The sequence below is a fragment of the Manihot esculenta genome, chromosome 17, assembly GCF_001659605.2.
Source record: "Manihot esculenta cultivar AM560-2 chromosome 17, M.esculenta_v8, whole genome shotgun sequence".
Lineage (NCBI taxonomy): Eukaryota > Viridiplantae > Streptophyta > Magnoliopsida > Malpighiales > Euphorbiaceae > Manihot > Manihot esculenta.
Genome location: NC_035177.2, coordinates 28,580,534 through 28,599,238, shown reverse-complemented (window position 1 = coordinate 28,599,238; position 18,705 = coordinate 28,580,534). Strand labels below are relative to the sequence as shown.

The window sequence follows — 18,705 nt, the reverse complement described above, 5'->3', positions numbered from 1 at the left end:
CTCTTGTCATATGTTGCTTTTTACAGACGGGATCAAACCCAGATCAGTACTTATAAAATAATAATAAATAATAAATTAAACACTTAAATTTCAATTTTTTAAAATAATTTTAATCATAAATGCTTTAAATGATCTTACATTGCTTAATAGTATAACTAAATCACATATTAGTTATATTATATATTTTTAAAAATGGTAATTATGTATACATCTTCTAGTTTGTTAATTAGAAGATATATAATATTGTTATTAAAATTGTATATAATATATTTCATTTTTTATCAAAGATCCTAAGCTGGATTTTACAGCACAAATCCGCAGCTTTAGAATAAAAAGATAGTAAAACGCATGTAAATCGAATCCAAATAGCAAATGAAAGAGAAGAAAAACTAAGCCCAAGTGAAAATGAGAAAACTGGACAGTCATTTTGTCCTGTCAAATGGACACCCCTATTGTTGCTAGCTGCATCTCCTAATCCTCAGAGCCTAACCAGCCAATTGCTACCCCTAAAGAGACATTACTAAGGCTTTATTTGGTTTACAGAAAATACATTTAAAAAATTAATCAATAAAAAAATTTTTAATTAAAAATATAAATACTGAAATTAAAATTAAAGATAAGATTAATATAAAATAAAGTAAGAACCGAACCGGAACCTTATAAAATCACTTAAAAATAAATTGAAAATGAAAACAAAATTTGATTTCAAATTTGATTTTTGAAAATTAAAAAAAAAAACGTATATTTGATTCTGGATTTTAACTAAAATCAAAATTAAACACCGATGTTTTCAACTATAACAGAATTACAGAGCATTTCCTATTAAAATAAGCAAAAACCGAAATTGAACATTAAAGGATTCAAATAAAAGCAAAATTTCCAATATCCGTTTGTTGTATAGAAAATAAAATAAGCTTTTTTAAAAAAATAATTTCTTCTTTCCCAAATATAAAATCACTTTCTAAACCTTGATAATATTATTAATACTGCTAAATTTTTTATACATGAATTTAGTAATATCTTTTATTTTTCACATTGTATTAATATTTTCCACATTGTATTAATATTTTCCACATGTTCCACAAACAAACATAAGCATATCAATTTTGATGAATTTAAGCTCAAAATGCCCAGAAATGAGATACTTTGTATTATTCTCACATCAAAAATCAAGGTCGGCATGTTTTATGGCATAGTATAATCTCATACACTTGAATACCTGGTACTTCTAGGATACATTCAGGTCAAGGACCAATAGCTTAAACAAAGTTTCCTTAAATCGGTTCATAATTACCAAAGCACAACCATATTTGTTCAAGTTCAAATGGGAATTTGATATCAAAATTTGCATGTACCGTTGTGCATCTAAGTAATAACAGTTGGCGCAGATCGGCCTGTGAATTCCTGCATCTTAGAAAGTTTGAGAGCAACATCCACCTGCGAGGAATGCAACGAAACTCAGCATGTTTGATGAGATGGAATTATAAATTGTCAGCTGAGATTTTTATATATCTTACAAGAGGAGCGAGTGCTTCTTGAGAATCTCTTCCAGTTTTTGATGAATCCTTCTCATATTGTTCAATATAAAGACGTATGGTTGCACCTTCTGAGCCAGTTCCTGAGAGGCGGAAAACCTGTATAGATGTTAACAGAGGTCATAAATATCGTAGTTTACACTTCTATCATTACTGAGAATATTGTGTTTTTTTAATTTTTTTTTTCTTTCTTTTTTTAAACTTTTGCTAAATCAACCAACACGGAGACCAAATCCAATGGAATTTTTACTTCCACTGGTAGTAAGAGTGGACAAGCATCTCACATACTCATCAACGTTTAGCAGTCAAAACTCCAAAATGCACGTCCATTAACAAATTAGAAAGAAGGCTGAAAATATTCACAACTAGGAGAGTCAGCTTACCAGTCGAGAGCCATCCTCAAACAAATATCGAATACCCTGGTGCTTTGAGATTGAACCATCAACAGGGTCTTTGTATTCAAATTCATCAGCATGGACCACCTTTGATACATCTGATCTTATCCCCTTGACAATCCTGTTTACACAAAAAGATTTTAACAATATGTTATGCTCACAAAGTAGATGATGCATGAGAATACACCACACAAACAAAAAAGCAATAAAGCATAAGCAGGTGTCAAACAATATAGATCACTGATAAATTGAATGACGATCATACTACAAAGCACATTTTCAAATCCATTGTTATGTCCATTTATTGAAAACACTGTTTGATGTAAATGCAATTATTAGAATGTTTCATAGCTAGAGTGATTATTAAACCACTGATTTTTGGACTAACTGATCGTGAGAATGACCAAATTTTTAAAATAATTCTAGCGTGATACCAAATTGCAGAAAGCAGAAAATTTTAAGCTAATTTGAAATTGTAGCCACCGTAGAGTAAACTATTGAATAAACCAAGCGAAGTATTAGGATATATTCAGTTTCCGAATTAGAAGCCAAAACAGCACATTAATTGAAGTTCAAAGAGATTGGTTCGTCCTAAAAACAGCAGAATATTCTAGCATTATGCCATTCCATCAAAGGAACCGCTGAAGAATCTTGTATGAAGCAGAAAGTGGTTTCTGAGGAGCATAAAAGACATACTCGTTAACTTCACCGAGGGAAGGCTGCAGCTTAACCAAGTTTGCCATTAGTTCCTTTGCTGCACTTGCATCAACGTTCTTCAAGAAACTTTAGGCAGTTAGATGTTAATCCAAGATTTGCGGCCACTAAAAGTTGGGTCAAAACATATAAAGTAATAATAATAATACCTCATAGTCATATCGAGTATAATAATGGCGGCCATAGGTAGCCCAATGATTGCGAACTATATCTTCAACAGTCACAAGCTTTCCTCCATTGAGATTTTCCTTATTTTTGTATGCCAGTATAGATAGCCAGGCCAGAACTGCCCAAATGCCATCTTTCTCACGTATATGGTCAGACCCTATTAACAAATATTATTACCATAATGAAGTTTTAGAATTTGCGGACAATTCCATGTATATAAAAGAAAATTTTACCATACAAGCATAAATTTAAAACACTAACCCGTTCCAAAACTTTCTTCCCCACAAACTGAACACAATCCTGCATCCATCAAATTGCCAAAAAACTTCCAGCCAGTGGGGACCTGGCGTAGAATGGTAAATAGCCAAATTACATACCTTGAGACTTGAAACTTTGAATGCTATCACCAACAGCGAGCAGAATAATCATAAAAGAATTTTTGAACCAAAATACCTCAAAGAATTTCAAATTCAGATGTTTGGCCACAACATCAAGGGCAGCCGATGTCGGCATACTCCTACAAGTAACAAAGAGAATATCACTCTAAAAGTTCAGAGGGAAACAATGGAGGGCCATTTTATCAGAAAGATGTTCAAAAACATGATGAAAATATTTACAACCTAATTAATTAGAACAGACAACCAGCAAAACAAATCATAACTTGACACAGTCCAATAAATTAAGATGCAAACATGAAGTATCCAGTAAATTTAAGTTGGTTACATATACTGCAGCAAGAACTTGCATAGCACCTGCCACAAGCATACAGAGACTCTCACAACCACAGAAGAAGATAATAATATGTAACTTATACTTGCAGAATATGACTTGCATTATATTGATATACAAGAAAAAAAGAGAACACAGGTGTCTCCAGATAGCTTTTTTTTTCTTCTATAATTGGATAACTAAAACAAGCCTCCCTGTGAAACATTGACCATTGACCTCTCTCTTGCACTAAGAGATGAGCACTCAACTGCTATGGTACTAGGCTACTAGCCAATGGCATCAAGTATTCCCCTTTACTCTCCAATCTCCATCCTGTCTTTTGATATTTTTCTGAAATGCAAGTAGCATGAAAAGGGCCTGATGCTCTGGAAAACTTAAGCCTAGGATTTCAATAACTAACTCTTGTAACAGGAGATAATCACTCATCCACTATTTCAGTAGCGAAATGGCAGTAACTACTCCCTTTACTCTCTATCCTGTTCTTTAATATTTCTGAAACGCAAGTTGCATGAAACAGGCCTTGTTGCTTAGAGAAATTTAAGCTTATCATGTCAATAACTAGATCCAGCTTCCAACGTAGACCAACCTTGGCTTTAATAACAGTAAGAAAACTAGTCTGCCTGAGAATATTATGCTATATATTCTTTTAACCTTACATAAAAGGTTAGCTATTAAAGGGAAAACCACAGGCTAAATCCATTAGGATTTACTGTTCCAACAAGGAGGACGACAAAAGCAGACAGCACAGGGACAAAAGAAGCTAAGCAGCACAATGCAGTACCTGGCAACCCCCTTTAGACCAGCAGAGAAATAAGGTATGGCTTCAACTGCATTGGCAGCAATGATTGCAACAGAATCCGATGGAGTTACAAAGAACCTAAAAAAATCAATATAAGTTACAAACACAAACGTTTATGAGCAATCAATTTTTCTAACATGAAAGCAAGAGGGTGCTACCTTTTACCAAGGATCATGTTACGATCTGCATCACCATCAGCAGCAGCACCAAATTCCGGGGGTTCAACTTGAGAATTTGATTTACTCAATCCCATGCGAGCAACCAACTCTTTTGCATAAGTGAGATTGGGATCTGGATGACCTCCTCCAAAGTCCTCCTACTTGCATCAGTCAAGCAGAAAGAAGAAAAATATATATATACTTGCAAATCAAAGGATATCTCATTAATCCTTAATAATACCAGCCAATTCAAAACTTATCAAGACCTTGGGAACACAGTTCAACAATGAGCTCTCTTGTGCACCGAGCTCCTCCACAAAAATACGTTTTGCATAAGCCCCAGCAACACCATGTAATGCATCATAACTTCAAAATAATAGCAAAAATAGTCATCATCAGAAGAATATAATAGAATATGACAGAAAAATTACACTTGGAAAGAGTTTCCTAGACGAGGCCACCAACATACCAGAATGTGAATTTTGGAGATGAAAGCAGCTTCCTTATAGACTCAAAATCAAAGATAGATCTGGGACATTGTTTAAGAAGTGGTCACTATTTGGAAAGAGCACAATGGAAATTTTGATTGCAAAATTTCAATAAGCTCAAATAATCCTTGAAGAGAACTATCAATTATACAGAATACAATTAAATTTCAGAATATCGCCTGATACTAAAGGGAATATTTAAGATACAGCAGGTCCACAGGATGAGTTTTAGACATCTTAACCTATTGGTGAAATGTTTCTTAACTAAACATAAATGCCAAACACCATATAAATTTTAGCAGCCTGCAGAAAACCTTTAGTTCCCTTCCAAAACAATTTTTTCATAAGAATCTCACTTGTCTTGCTCTTTTTAATTAGTAATTACCTTTTTATGTTCTAGGGGGAACATGGACAATAAAGGCTTCATTTGTACTCAAGAGTTTGAGTAAATAATACAGCAACAAGAGTACAATCCTTGTAAATACTTGCAGATATATCAAAGAAGATATGGTGGGCCTTGAACCTTGTTGAAGAGTAAAAGAACTGATGCGTTCTATTAATTCTATAAAAAAAGGGTTTTGAAGTTATAAAACATGCCTATGCATAATAGCAAATATCATAAAGTTATCGTGGGTGCAACTTAAAGTGTCTTCTTCTATTATAATGTATCAGAGATATGCCAATGCTGATAATCATCATGTTTAAATAATCTCATAAACAAATTAACTCAAGCAAAATTCTATACCATGACGAGAAACCACAACAAGCTCCTAAAGTCTACAAACCTTGCACCCACTATAGTAGAAGTTAGAAAAGAGGATGCCAGAATTGGAAACTATTATTAGTTCTATTTATCTTCCAAAAGCTATATTAGTTCTATTTCTTAACACCTCCAGTTAACTATACTAGCCCTCTCCAATTAAAAGAAAAGGGGAAGGGGAGAAGGCATGATGTTTGTGTGCATGCATGTGTGTGTTTGTGTGTGTGTGTGTGAGAGAGAGAGACAGAGAGAGACAGAGAGAGTGACTATCCTAACATAAATATATCTAGAGATAACATAGAGATTACACGGATGGCAAGCTTACTTCATCAATTTCACATAATCACTTGCTGAATCAAAGACCTCAACATCAAATTGTCCCTCAGGCCCGCCAAAATTAGTCACACCAATTGCTGCAATATCCACCTGGACAGAAACGTAAATAGAATTCTGAATACAAAAAGATGTATGGAACTGACAGTACAATGAAGGTACTAAAGAGCAAATGAAGGTAAAAAAATGAAAAAGGATGCAGGAACTACATCAGGCAGATCAGCAATTAGGTACTCTTTTATTGATGTTGTGTTCTCATAGATCTTATCTGTGATTCCCTCAGGAGCAGGTCCGCCATTTTCCATGTTATATTTAATACCAAAATCCTGCAATTAGATAGGAAAAAACATGAAAAAAAGGAAAGAGAGTATTATACAACCTCCCTACATAATAACTTATTATAATTGATAATGCTTTCAGAATTCAGATGACAAAATCTCTGCCTGCACTATTTTTAATATGGGAAACCAAATAATCATTGATACTGATGCAAATTGAATTTATAATCTTCCTCCATGGGGAAGAATTGTTTCCCCTTTCATATCAACATGAAACAAGAAAGTAAAAATGGAGCACCACTGTCCCAAAAAGTAAAAGAAAAATAAACAGTTACCATGTACCTCATGTGGACCACCTGGATTATGACTTGCTGTCAATATAAATGCTCCTGTTGCTTTTGATCCCTGACGTACAAGTATGAAATCACAGATCATGATATATATCAGTATAGTGATTGTATTTGAAGAATTGTGAGCTAGCTTGCAGATCCAAAACCACTTACATCTATTCCAACCCTTTCACGGATTACAGCTGACACAGCAGGAGTTGAAAGTAATCCATTCTGACCAACCCAAACACGCCTGACCCCATTTGCAGCTGCCATCTTAATAATAATCTGGCAATTCAATGAAACAAATTTGAAGGGCATAAGGTTATATCATTCTTCCAACAAAAAATGAATAAACACAGAGGGGGACATATTAGCAAGCTGCCACAAGCATTGAGGTCATATCAATCCAGCCTCGAACAAAACAATCAACTCACTATTAAGCATTTCGCAGAACATTAGAACACAGCAGAGGAACCATAGCAGTTGAATGTAGGCTCCAAAAAAAATTTACAGATTAAGAGATTGCAAGTTACTTATGGCCTTAGCTAACGAAAAAACATGAAATGAACAAAAAACAGCTTGGAGATAATGCTCAATCAATTAAAAAAAGCAAAAATGCTCATGTTACTTCAATCAACACATTATAAGCCTGCAAAATGCAATACGATTAATGTGCCATAACCCTATAAAAATAACTTATAAGCATGCTAATAAAAGTGCCCAAAAACCCACACAAAGCAGCTTAAAGTCCTTAAGAACCTTTGACTATTCCAGGAAACACAGCTAACAGAAGTAGCCTCAGGACCAGTAAATAAAATATTGACATTCTAAAAGACCATAACATCAGATAGAAATTCTGCATTAAAATCCTTTTATGCCATATGTAGTACCTGAATAGCGGTCTTTGAGTAATAGCGGCCATCACCAGAAACAACAAGTGTAGCGCCTGCTTATAATGAATGACGTCCATAAATAGTTAGTCTAACTGCTCATCACATACTAGGTCAAATAATACCAAAATAATTTGTCAACAAGGCCCACATAAAAATGGAACAGTTTAGATATTTCATGGAAGTCAAAAGCTGTGTGGCAATGGCACAGTACAAGGACAGAACAAGTACAATACTAACTTGAATTGAAGAAAGAATTGGAACACCATAATAAAGTACCAAACATTTACTTTAGCTCCTATTCCAATGCCAGTTACTTTTTCCACCTCACTAATTTTCAATATCCCAAATAGGCCCATCATTGTTTTTTTCTATGATAAGATATCATATGATGAAGTAATTAGATAAAATATCTTTAATTTAATTGAACTAAAAAAATTTACACTCTCTATTCTTTTACAATCATGAGCAAAATGCATATTCCCCCGGGGAAATGAGCCATGGACAAAATGCAACACATTTTCCAAATAAAGACTAAACTCATGCCAAGAGGATGAATCTCTTGCTGCTTAACCCATCGTGCCATTTCCAAGTGTATGCCCTCCCGGTCTATTATTCCAACCACAGAGGATCCAGGTGCACTAGCACAAATTTACACATAAACCATAGCACAAATGATAAAAATCTACCTCTTAATTTGAACCATAAAATGAGTAACAGAATCCTACCTCTAACTTTTTCTGCAGTCAGGGCATTGAATGTTGATTGAACAAAATTTTCCAAGTAATTAGGCTGAATAAAAACTTTCACCTGAAAAGGACCAGCCACCGTATTAAACAAGGTATGGCTATTTAAGCCAGATGCAGCAACCATAAGCAGAAATATTATGAGAAAAATAGATATTCATATTCTAGCATCCATTGTCTGACCTCACAGCGTGTAACTATAAGTGGCAAATTACATCTAAACATTTGGAGAAATGGATATGGTTTGGGTTGACAATTTCCAAATACTTCACCTCACTGCTGCACTCATCTTCAATATATACATTGAAGATTACGATGAAAATTGTAAAAATTTCAAAAACAAATAACAACAGTTTATTAAGAAGGATCTAAGTCTTAATAGTATTAAAATAATATTCAAAGTAATTATAAAGGATTGACAAGTTACATTTAAAATCTTATGGTGCAAATCACTTCCAGATTTAAATTAAATGATACAACAAAATCTCGCCTAGGAATCAACCAGAGAAATATAGAAAGATGCAATGCCACAGGAAAGCAAAACAAAAAGGTAATCATAAAATTCAGCTAATGGATTCATGCACAGATCAGATTCATGCACACTGATCTATTCTCCTCTCAGTAAAATGACAAAGAACTGGCTCAAACGCCATCAACCAAGCACAAAGAAAAAACAATCGAACAAAACGGATCCTATTGAGGACTGATATTAAGGATAATAATCAGTGATTGAATTAAAATAATTATTAAAAAGAAGAAGAAGAAGAAGGAAGAAAGAAACCTTCTTCCGAAGGCCAGAAGTTCCCGGTTTCTGGCCATCGAAAGGCGTAGTCTCCACACGAGAAACCTTGAACACCACCATGTCTTCAGTCCTTATTATCGGTCAGCTGGATACGTGTGCTGCAATGGTTAAAAGAAGCAAAAAGAGTGAGCTAGAAGTTGTACTGGAAGGAAGGGAATGGGATTTGATAATGAGGAGGATCGTTGAGTTCCAGGGTAGGGTGACTTAAAAGCCTCGCCCTCACGTATGGCTTGGACTTTGGAGCTATATGGTTCGTTGGCGGATCCACAGAGTGGGAACGTGAAGGAGAGCGCTTCCCACGGTTTTTCGGTTTTTTTCATTTTCGGCACGTCTTAGAGTCCCACGGTGATCTGTAGCTGTTGCCTGTAGGTCCAGCCCACGGTCTCTTACTCTCTCCACGCTTGAAATTTTGTTTCATTGCCAGGATTTGCTATTTGCCAACTGAAATTATTGTCTAAAGTTAAATTTTATTTATAAAATTTCTTTTTCTTTTTTTTGAAAATTGCTAAGCTTCCATTCCATTGCATGTGGACTGGCACCTCGATGTTGAAGTCAATAATCCTGAACGTATAAACAAAATCATTGGCATTATCGAGAGGGAAACTTTTTTCTTATTTTTAGTGGTGTTAACTTTTAAGACAGGATTATTCAAAAAAAAAAAAAGACAGGATTGGATGAAAGAAAATACAAAATTTTGATTATTACTAGCACTGAACTCTTTCAAATTTTAGCTTAAATTATTTCATAATTTTCGCGTTTGGCATAATTTTTTTTTTTTTAAATATAAGTAAAAAAAACTTTTTTATTTCAAATTAAAATTTTATAAAAAAGTAAATAAATTGAATTAAATTTTTATAAAAACTTTAATTCTAAATAAAGAAAAAATAATTTAAATTTATATGTGATAACATATAATAATAGTCCTCTCCAAGATAATAACATGTGTATCAAAATCCAATGGATATTTTATATGAATTATGTAGTGAATATAATCCCACCGACTTTCTAACTCTCAAGTTATGTAGTGAATATAGTCCCACCGACTTTCTAACTCTCAAGTTATTTCCTAAACTGAATTGAAGCTATTTCATGTGTGACTCATCTAGGGTGGAACCCATTTATTTTTCCTTTTTTTTTTCGTTTGTTTTTTCATAGATATTTGTGGAAAGGAAGATCGAAGATTCTCATATAAATTTTATCCATCCATTTAATGAATAGTAGGTGTAGAACCCATTTCTCATCGATATGAAATATGGCACGAAGAGCAAAGCCAAATGAACAAGGACAATGGTCAAAATCGATACATTCTGCGACAGTTGCACGAATGCGGGAAAATGACCGACTATCTTTCGTCCTCAAGGTTGCAGTCTCTTATGCTGCCCACTCTGCCACCGGTCCTCAAATAGTAGAATTTTCAAAATTAGTAAACACCCGCCCATTTTTTCAATTCTTGGCTCCAACTCCCACTCCTTAAGCCCACCAAATCACCGGGTTTACTAAATTATTCTAAAAAACAAACGAATTTAAGCATGCTATAAAAGAAGTAACATGCTGGGCATATACTGTTATTTCCACCAAAAATATCATTTATTAAAAACAAAAAAGCCTAATATTATGCCCACTTTCACAATTTTTTAACCAACCCACGTTCTGTTTTTATATAAAAAAAAAAAAGATGGATACCCATTTAAAAATTAAAATTGTGAAGGGAAGTGAGTGTGAGAGAGAAGTAACATGGAGATGAGATAAAGCAAAAGCAAAGAGTGGAAAAAAAGTGATCAGAATCAAGTCTCATTTTTTGTTTTTTCTTTTTTTTGTTGGTTCACCCTCTTTTGGATTATCAAGAGAGATAATTAAAAAGAGGGCTAAAAAGCCTACTCAGCCGCTGATCAAATTTACATGCAAATTACAGTTACACTAACCACCCCCAACCCAACATTACAACACTTTCCTCACCACATATTAAACTACCCACATAAAAATTAAGAAAAATTATAAAATAAGACAAAGCTAAGAGCTAAAAGCTAAAACATCAATTAGTAGAGAGAACTAACACACCTAAAAAATTATAAAGAATAATAACAAAAAAAAAAAACCTCTTTTCTCCCCTTCTCTTTCTCTCTCTTCATCTCTCCCTCTTCCCATCTCTTTTCCGTTTTCCTCAACCGGCGACTGGGGCCACAGCCGACTTCACCTTGGGCGGTCTGCCTCTCCCTCTTTTCACGCCTTTTGCCTGAGCTGCCGGAGCTGAAGTCGGGGCAACTTCCGTCTTAGCTTTCTTAGGTGGGCGTCCACGGGGCCTTCCGCTACCACTCGTGCTCTTCTTTGGTGGAGCTACTGGAGCAAACGGATCCTTTGGCTTGGGTGGACGACCACGTGGTCTAGGAGGGGCAATCACGGTTCCAGGTGGAACTGGTACTTTGGGCTTGGGTGGCCGGCCGCGTCCTCTCTTGGGTGGGGCATTTGGGTCCGGCTTCATGTAGTTGTTCTTGACCATAACGAGCTGACCACTTTGCTTCATCTTGTTGAGATGGTGCGCCAGCAGCGTAGTGTGGGCCGCCGGCAGATCAGGGTAAGTAGACTCAATTTGTTTCGAGATCGCTGACTTGTTGGAGCCGTCCTTGTCGTCCAAAGCCTCGATCGCCGCCATAATCATCTGAAAAACAAAGCAAATTGACATTTCATTAAACCCAGAGTAAAATTACCAGAATTAAGCCAGAAAACAGGAAGACATTGTTGTAGCATGTAAGCTAGTACCTCAGGGTACTGAGGAAGAATGGATGAAGACTGTGGCTGATGTAGAGCCTGTGGCTGTTCTTGAAGACCTGCAACTGTAGGGAGTGGCGGGTGAGCGGAATCTTCAGTGGTCGCCATGAAAGCTGAAAATTTTTTCGAGCGAAACTGATAATAGAAAGAGAAAGAGAGAGCGAAGAAGAAAGGAACTGTTTGGTATGGAGGGAGGGGTTGAGGTAAAGGAGAGGATTTAAAAGGGAGGGTTGGAGGATCGGATTGAAGAGCAGGCAAAAGGAGAAGAGGTTGAGAAGTTGAACATGGATCCAACGGTCAGGGGATCGTAATTTTGGGTGAGGATCCAACGGCTTATTATTGATACTAATTTAACCACACGGATTGTTGACGTGGCTAAGGACTTGCCTGGGTTTTTGAGATTTGTGAAATGTTAATTGACGGTACTGTCCCGGTTTTTGAATTCTCGCCTTATCATGAGCGTTCCTAAACATTTTGGATTTTGTTGCTTGTGAAACTCATAGCCCCTGAGTGTGTAAACGTTGCAAATTCTGATTGGGTAGGGAAAAGGTCAATCAAACTAGCTAATAGCAAGATAACACTAAATGGAGTCCATGTGAGATCAAGCCGATCTGATTTTTTGAGAATTTAGGACCGGGATCAGCATCCAAGTGCGGAAAGTGGGGCCCGCTAAAAACCGGGTTCTCTGGAGAGAAATGATTCTCTGTTTAAGCTGTACGTACTTCCTAGGTAGAGAGGGTCGAAGAGTTGGTCAGCTTGTCGCTACTCAGCATTTCTACGTGAATTTTGTTAATACATTTTGGCAAAAAAAATATATATATATATTAATACATTTTGTTATTAACGATAAAATAAGCACAAACAATAATTTAACATTTTAAAATCTACATTTTAATATTAAAAATTGATACAACTGTTTTAATTGTAAATGTTAAAATATATAATTTAAATTTTAAAAGTTCTAATGTAATTATTAATAATGAGAATGTTTGATTTTTTATTCAATTTATTTAAAATTTTATTAATTTTTAAACTAGTAAATCTCTGAATTTTAAAATAAAAAAAAACCAATATATATAAAAATGACGTTTTCTTATTGCTGAAAAGGCAAATAGCGATTTCAGAAGAGAAAAAAAAAAGGGAAATGACAAATAGCTCATCAGAAATTATTAGTAAAATTGGCAGTTGAAGTGAACAATAAGACAATGGAAATTCATGATTAAGTAATAGTATAAAATCTTTTCTAATGGTACATGATTTAGCTGAAAGGGGTGTATAGCTAAAAATATAAATTTAAAATGTGGTAGAGTAAAAACAAGCATACTGGAAAATAATGAAATGATTATGATTTTTCATAAATATCGTAAAAATTTTATTTCATATAAGTTACTTTCTCATTCCATAAAAATGATTTTTTTTATTCCTTTCAAATTATACATCATTGAGTATTTATTTATTAGTTTATTTAATATGTATTTAAAAAATAAAAGTTATTAATTTTAAAAATAATTTAGTAAAATTATTTATGCAATTTTTGGATGAATGGATGTAGGATTTATTGAAACAAATTAAAATAAAAATTATTACTTTTAATTATTAAATACATTTTCTTTATTCATGTGAAAAATAAAATAAACATATATAGAATGAAGAGAATATTTAATTTTAGTAAAGTAAAAAGAGAGAATGGTATATTAGAAATAAAGTAAATAAAGTTCATTACTTTAATTACATTAAATTATATTTTAAAAAATATTTAAAATAAAAAGACAATAATAAATGTTATATATTAAAAAAAGCTTTTATCTCAATTCCTCATAAGTCTTTTTTTTCGATGGAGGCCCACATGGATCAAGTAACAGCAGGTGGTCTAGGTCTCTTCCTTAATCTAAAATAAATAAATAGAAAGACTCTGAACTCCAGACTATTCCTCATAAGCAATTTTGAATTAACATTTACAAACTATAAAAATTTTAGACCTATAATGCAAAGAATATCCAAAATTTTCTATTCACTAATGGGACGTTTTCCGCGAGGATCTAATCTCAAACTGGTCTGAGTTGAGGTCGATGCTGTAGCTGTATTAGTGTTTAAGCTTGAATCAAAGGTTCGGGAATAAGAATCACTTGACGTTCTGGCAGAAGATGATGGCCGGCGAGATCCTCCATATCTGGAACTGATTACTCCAGGCCTGGTTGGTTCTTCTAGATTGCCAGGTTTCTTCGCCAACAATATGACTACGCGTCCCATATTCGGCCGTAACTGTGGATCACCTTGTGTACATAATAGCCCTATATGAATGCACATTTTTACTTGTTCATTGTCTGCTGATGATGTTAATGTTGGATCCATAACCTCCAGACTCTTGCCCTTTTTGTGCAGCTTATATGCCTGCAAGCTTAACCAAGCAAATGTCATTCGATACCTTAACTGCAGCAAAATTCGTCATGATCGTGTAAGAATTCATTCCAATCCTTTTCTTGCAAATATTGTATTCAAAAGAAACTGATATGATGACATACTTGGAATTCGGTGGTTAGTTTCTGTTGTTTAAGCCCGGAAATTTTATTCTCCCTCAATATAAGGACACAGCATAGTAAACAAATAACCGAGAAGGCTTCTAATTCAACAGAGGTAATCAAAGTCTTACCCAATCAAGTAAATTCTGAGCCTCAACTGATTGGTTAAATGTTGAATTTCGCTGACCACTGATAAGCTCCAGAAGCAAAACCCCAAAGCTAAATACATCTGCCTTCACTGATAAATGCCCTCGCATGACGTACTCTGGAGCCATATATGAACTGTTGACGATTAAAAGCACATCAGATCAGCCAGATAAGAACTTGGAGGATATTATATTAGTTTATCGAGTCCCTGGGAGAGGGAGGGGGAAATGGTAGTGTATCGAGTCCCGTTGTTGTAAAACTTACTTTGTACCCACTAGACGGGTATTGACATGTGTTTGGTCTTCAGGGAAGAGGCGAGCCATACCGAAATCAGCAATCTTAGGAACCCATTTATGGTCGAGTAAAATATTGCTAGCCTTAATGTCACGGTGGATGATGCAATTGTGCGAGTCCTCATGAAGGTAAAGCAATCCTCGTGCAACACCAGTTATTATATCATGCCTCTTCTTCCAATCAAGCAGCTCTCTTCTATTGGGTTCTGCAATAAAATCATCATTGTGAGACATAAATTTAGAATGCTATTAATAGTTAACAATAATAATAATAATAACAATAAAAAAAGATATAACAACATAAGTTAAGTCGGGAGCTTCAAGTTCCCAGAAAGTTAACAAATTAAACTTGTTTTGTTTACATTTTGTCTGAACTTCCGAAAAAGTCAAGGAAGTCACTTTCTTCAATTCCAAGGAAGTAACTTGAATATTTCTCAGGAAGTCGTGAGCTTGAACTAAATGAGACAGGTTGAAAACCAGAGGGTTAGGGAGCTTTCGAATCCCATCTTTCCTTCCACTTCCAGTTTCCACAATTTTGTTAGAATTGGTAAAAAGAGGTATACTTCAGATTTCATGGTACTTGGTTTCTTGGGCACACAAATTAAGAAAACGACATTTGGAGAAAGATTAGTCAAGACCTCACTGTCATGAGGTCTTAATTCAGCTAGCAAAGTGCTTTTTTGATACGGAAGGGGGCAAAATTTTTCAGGGACTGAACCAGAACATCAATCATGGAAGCAAACCACCTGTATTTTATTATAAAGTCAGAGATCATGACCCACAGAACTAAAATAAAAGAGAAGCTGGAAGCTACAACTAAATGCCGAAATATCTTGTATTAAACACAGTATCAATGTGCATATCACTAGTTAATAAAGTTTGGAGTATATACGTGTCAAAATTTTATGGCATAGGTCCTTCAGTACAAATGTTTGCCATTGCCTCATCAAAGGCAGCTTCGAGAAACATCATTAAATCTTTTCTTCACCACTTAAAAACTTATTAGCTTTGGATGTCAGAGTTTGAGGTTGAGTATACATTTGTATTACCAAATCAATTCTCCTTTATACGAATCATCTGCAACCGCCTCTAACTCAAACAATAATACGAGTTCAAGTGAACAACCCTGCTTATTGATATAACTTGTCTAGTCATCTACATCAAGCAAAACGGAATACAGTTCACACTCATGGATGTTCTCTTAAAAAGAGGTCGACATCAAAGAAAAAACTTATGCCATTTACATCCAGCCAGGTCCATCAACCAAATTGATAGAGAAATGAATGACTATATTTTGCCGTCCGTAAAATGCACTATATGTAAATAATGATATCCTAAATGTGATCAACCAATCAAAATAACAGAAACATTTCTGAAATTCTATAGCTCTTGAATACCAGACAAAAAAGCATTAAAGAATTCAACAATGATATATTGTGGAAAACTCAGATATTACATGATTATCATTAACATGAACCTATAAAACATTTGAAACCAGAAACTTAATGCAACTAACAGATGAACTTGTTCAATTTCCCAATTTGCAGGCAGACAAAACGAAAGATACCAATCGCCCAATTCCTCCAAAAGGTTCAAAGATTAGCAGAAATATAAACTAGTAGACAGCAACTGAAGAACTGAACAAGGAACTTATGCATGTTGGTGCTTCCATCACTTATTCCCCATTAACAAAACAAGTTATCAAAAAAATAAAACAACAGAAAAAGCCGATGATACTTACTGAAGAGAAACTTGTCAAGACTCTCATTAGCAATATATTCATAAACCAATAGCTTCTCTGTTCCGTGTGCGCAATATCCTAACAAAGATACAACATTCCGGTGCTGGACTCGTGCTAAGAGCTTAGCCTCATTCATGAACTCTTTCTTCCCTTGCTTTGAGCAATGGGACAACTTTTTTACAGCAATCTCTCTTCCATCAGCCAATTTCCCCTAATTAAATCACTTTGCAAGTTAGAGAAAGGCAATTATAGCATTCTTAGGGTGCTAAAATATCTATCAACTATGACCTATTCAAGATTAAGGAATCAAGCTAAGGTGAAATTTGCAGACTTTTATGTTAGAATTTTGTTAAAATTATAGAGATTGTCTGTCTTTCTTACATCGATTATGCAGGACACTAAACTAAGAGGTGGACAGAAATGAACACAGGATACTAAACTCTCTTCCTGAACTCAAAACCCAAACAAGCCATAAAACCTTGTTCAATCTCATTCACTAATTTTCAAAAGTAACCAAACAGAATATGAAATTAGCTCAAATACCCAATTAAAGGGAGATATTTACCCTATAGACAGGTCCGAATCCACCTTCACCAAGTTTGTGAGTTGGGTGAAAATCTTTGGTGGCTGAGACTAAGGTATCAAATGCAAACTGCTTCTGTTCCTGAGCAGCAATCTGGCCCAAGTCCTCTTCACCGTTGCCCTCTAGTTAATCAGAATATAAATCAAGAAAAACATGCATAAAAATCAGCAATTCGACCAATTATGCAGCAAATCAGAACATACTGCTATAGAAGACAAGTGGGTTTTGCTAGTTACTTCTGCGAGAACTCAACTTGAAAACCTTGATCAGTTTCTGAACGAAATTCTTGGACTTTAACATGGTTTTCAAGAACTGATAATAACCATGCCCGCGGGAAAGCGACAGAAAAGCTGATATATAATTTCAGAAGCAAAGGTTGTGATTTTGATTTGTGGGAAACTTTATAAAATTCATGGGGAGTTGATGAGAATTGGGAAGAAGATAGGTTAGCAATGTTTATAAGAAACTGAACTGAAAAAAAAAAAACATACGTGTGATGAATTTGAAGCTGTTTTTTTTTTCCCCAAAGGTAAAATTTTTTCTTCCGTGTACATTATAGATAATAATTTAAATGTGAAGAGAGATATGATTAGGAGGTATCCAAATGAAAATGGTAGTGTTGACCAGCGACTAGACCTCTGATCTATCTGGCATGGTTGGTTTTTGACCAAAAACAGTGATCCCGTTCAGGATGGAAAAACAATTGGAACCGGTTCCAGTTCAAGTAAGGTTTGAGTCCGATGTAAGATTTCTGTTTTTAATTAAAAACCGTTTTTTATTTTTATCATTTGTTTATTAAAAACTGGCTTTTTAAATATGTTTATAAAATTTTATATAATAATAAGTAATAAATTATTTTTTAACAAATATGATATTTAATAAATAAAATAAAAGTACAGATCATTTTTTAAATAATTACATATAAAAATAATATTAAATTATTTTTATAAAAAATTATTTTATGATTTAACATTTTTTAAATAAAATTCTATAATTTAATTTACGTAGAAAAAAAATTTTAATTTCGGACGGTTAATAAAGTGGAGTATTCCTTCTGATACATTGATATACCATTTAAAAATTAATTAAAAATAATTTTTTAATTAAAATAAACTACATTTTAATTTCTAAAATTTAATAAAATATATAATTTAGTTTATATATTTTTAAACTTAATTATAAATGTTTTATTTATTAATAAAATAATAATTTAGTCGTAATTCATTCATATATTTTTATAAATTAATTTTTAAATATTATAATTATTTATAAATAAATATTTATATTTTTTATAAATTAACTTTAATATATTATATTTGGCAATAAAATACTAAAATAAACATTAAAAAAAAGATACTGACACGATGTATACATTCAGATTTAAATCCAAATAATTTTTTGTCTAATTTTTCTTTTATCAGTGATTTTTTTTAATATAAAATTTATGATTTTATTTGATTAAATAGGTTAAATTAGACTTATTTAAACTTTAATTATTAAGAGCATATAATTTTTTAACTTAAACATTG

At 33.9% G+C, this 18,705-nt stretch overlaps 3 protein-coding genes across 4 annotated transcripts; all 3 read right to left on the bottom strand.

Annotated features, from left to right (window-relative positions):
• Positions 1-1,127: 1,127 nt before the first annotated feature.
• Positions 1,128-9,445, bottom strand: LOC110605118 (phosphoglucomutase, cytoplasmic). The gene is made up of 18 exons (XM_021743444.2): positions 9,107-9,445; positions 8,308-8,389; positions 7,580-7,635; positions 6,861-6,974; positions 6,700-6,762; positions 6,289-6,405; positions 6,072-6,172; positions 4,968-5,027; positions 4,765-4,864; positions 4,499-4,656; positions 4,323-4,418; positions 3,266-3,329; positions 3,074-3,155; positions 2,794-2,969; positions 2,627-2,703; positions 1,919-2,051; positions 1,518-1,634; positions 1,128-1,437 (listed from the first exon to the last, which is right to left on the bottom strand). The coding sequence occupies exons 1-18, from the start codon at positions 9,185-9,187 to the stop codon at positions 1,366-1,368; spliced, it is 1,749 nt and encodes a 582-aa protein (XP_021599136.1). The 5' UTR covers positions 9,188-9,445; the 3' UTR covers positions 1,128-1,365.
• Positions 9,446-10,891: 1,446 nt separating this feature from the next.
• LOC110605120 (HMG-Y-related protein B) lies at positions 10,892-12,092 on the bottom strand. Its single transcript, XM_021743447.2, has 2 exons — positions 11,885-12,092; positions 10,892-11,783 (listed from the first exon to the last, which is right to left on the bottom strand). Exons 1-2 carry the CDS (start codon positions 11,999-12,001, stop codon positions 11,289-11,291), a joined length of 612 nt encoding a protein of 203 aa, XP_021599139.1. The 5' UTR covers positions 12,002-12,092; the 3' UTR covers positions 10,892-11,288.
• A 1,565-nt stretch (positions 12,093-13,657) lies between these two features.
• On the bottom strand, positions 13,658-17,726 carry LOC110605119 (cysteine-rich receptor-like protein kinase 10). 2 transcript variants are annotated; one of them, XM_021743445.2, is made up of 6 exons: positions 17,413-17,726; positions 17,159-17,298; positions 16,594-16,804; positions 14,824-15,058; positions 14,544-14,694; positions 13,658-14,323 (listed from the first exon to the last, which is right to left on the bottom strand). In XM_021743445.2, exons 1-6 carry the CDS (start codon positions 17,474-17,476, stop codon positions 13,901-13,903), a joined length of 1,224 nt encoding a protein of 407 aa, XP_021599137.1. In that variant the 5' UTR covers positions 17,477-17,726; the 3' UTR covers positions 13,658-13,900. The 2 variants fall into 2 exon arrangements, with proteins under 2 accessions (XP_021599137.1, XP_021599138.1); XM_021743446.2 differs by having other exon boundaries at positions 13,658-14,284; positions 17,413-17,714.
• Between the last annotated feature and the right edge of the window lie 979 nt (positions 17,727-18,705).

What these genes read in the sequence shown, in the direction of transcription:
- LOC110605119 (XM_021743445.2), bottom strand. Translation starts at nt 17,476, where the DNA reads ATGTTAAAGTCCAAGAATTTCGTTCAGAAACTGATCAAGGTTTTCAAG. An exon ending in CAAGTTGAGTTCTCGCAGAA is followed by an intron (nt 17,299 to 17,412) that starts GTAACTAGCAAA and finishes CTGATTAACTAG; the next exon opens with AGGGCAACGGTGAAGAGGAC. An exon ending in TCTTGACAAGTTTCTCTTCA is followed by an intron (nt 15,059 to 16,593) that starts GTAAGTATCATC and finishes ATTTTATTGCAG; the next exon opens with AACCCAATAGAAGAGAGCTG.
- LOC110605120 (XM_021743447.2), bottom strand. Translation starts at nt 12,001, where the DNA reads ATGGCGACCACTGAAGATTCCGCTCACCCGCCACTCCCTACAGTTGCA. An exon ending in TTCTTCCTCAGTACCCTGAG is followed by an intron (nt 11,784 to 11,884) that starts GTACTAGCTTAC and finishes TTTGTTTTTCAG; the next exon opens with ATGATTATGGCGGCGATCGA.
- LOC110605118 (XM_021743444.2), bottom strand. Translation starts at nt 9,187, where the DNA reads ATGGTGGTGTTCAAGGTTTCTCGTGTGGAGACTACGCCTTTCGATGGC. An exon ending in GACTGCAGAAAAAGTTAGAG is followed by an intron (nt 7,636 to 8,307) that starts GTAGGATTCTGT and finishes CATTATAAGCAG; the next exon opens with GCGCTACACTTGTTGTTTCT. An exon ending in TTGAGGATGGCTCTCGACTG is followed by an intron (nt 1,635 to 1,918) that starts GTAAGCTGACTC and finishes ACATCTATACAG; the next exon opens with GTTTTCCGCCTCTCAGGAAC.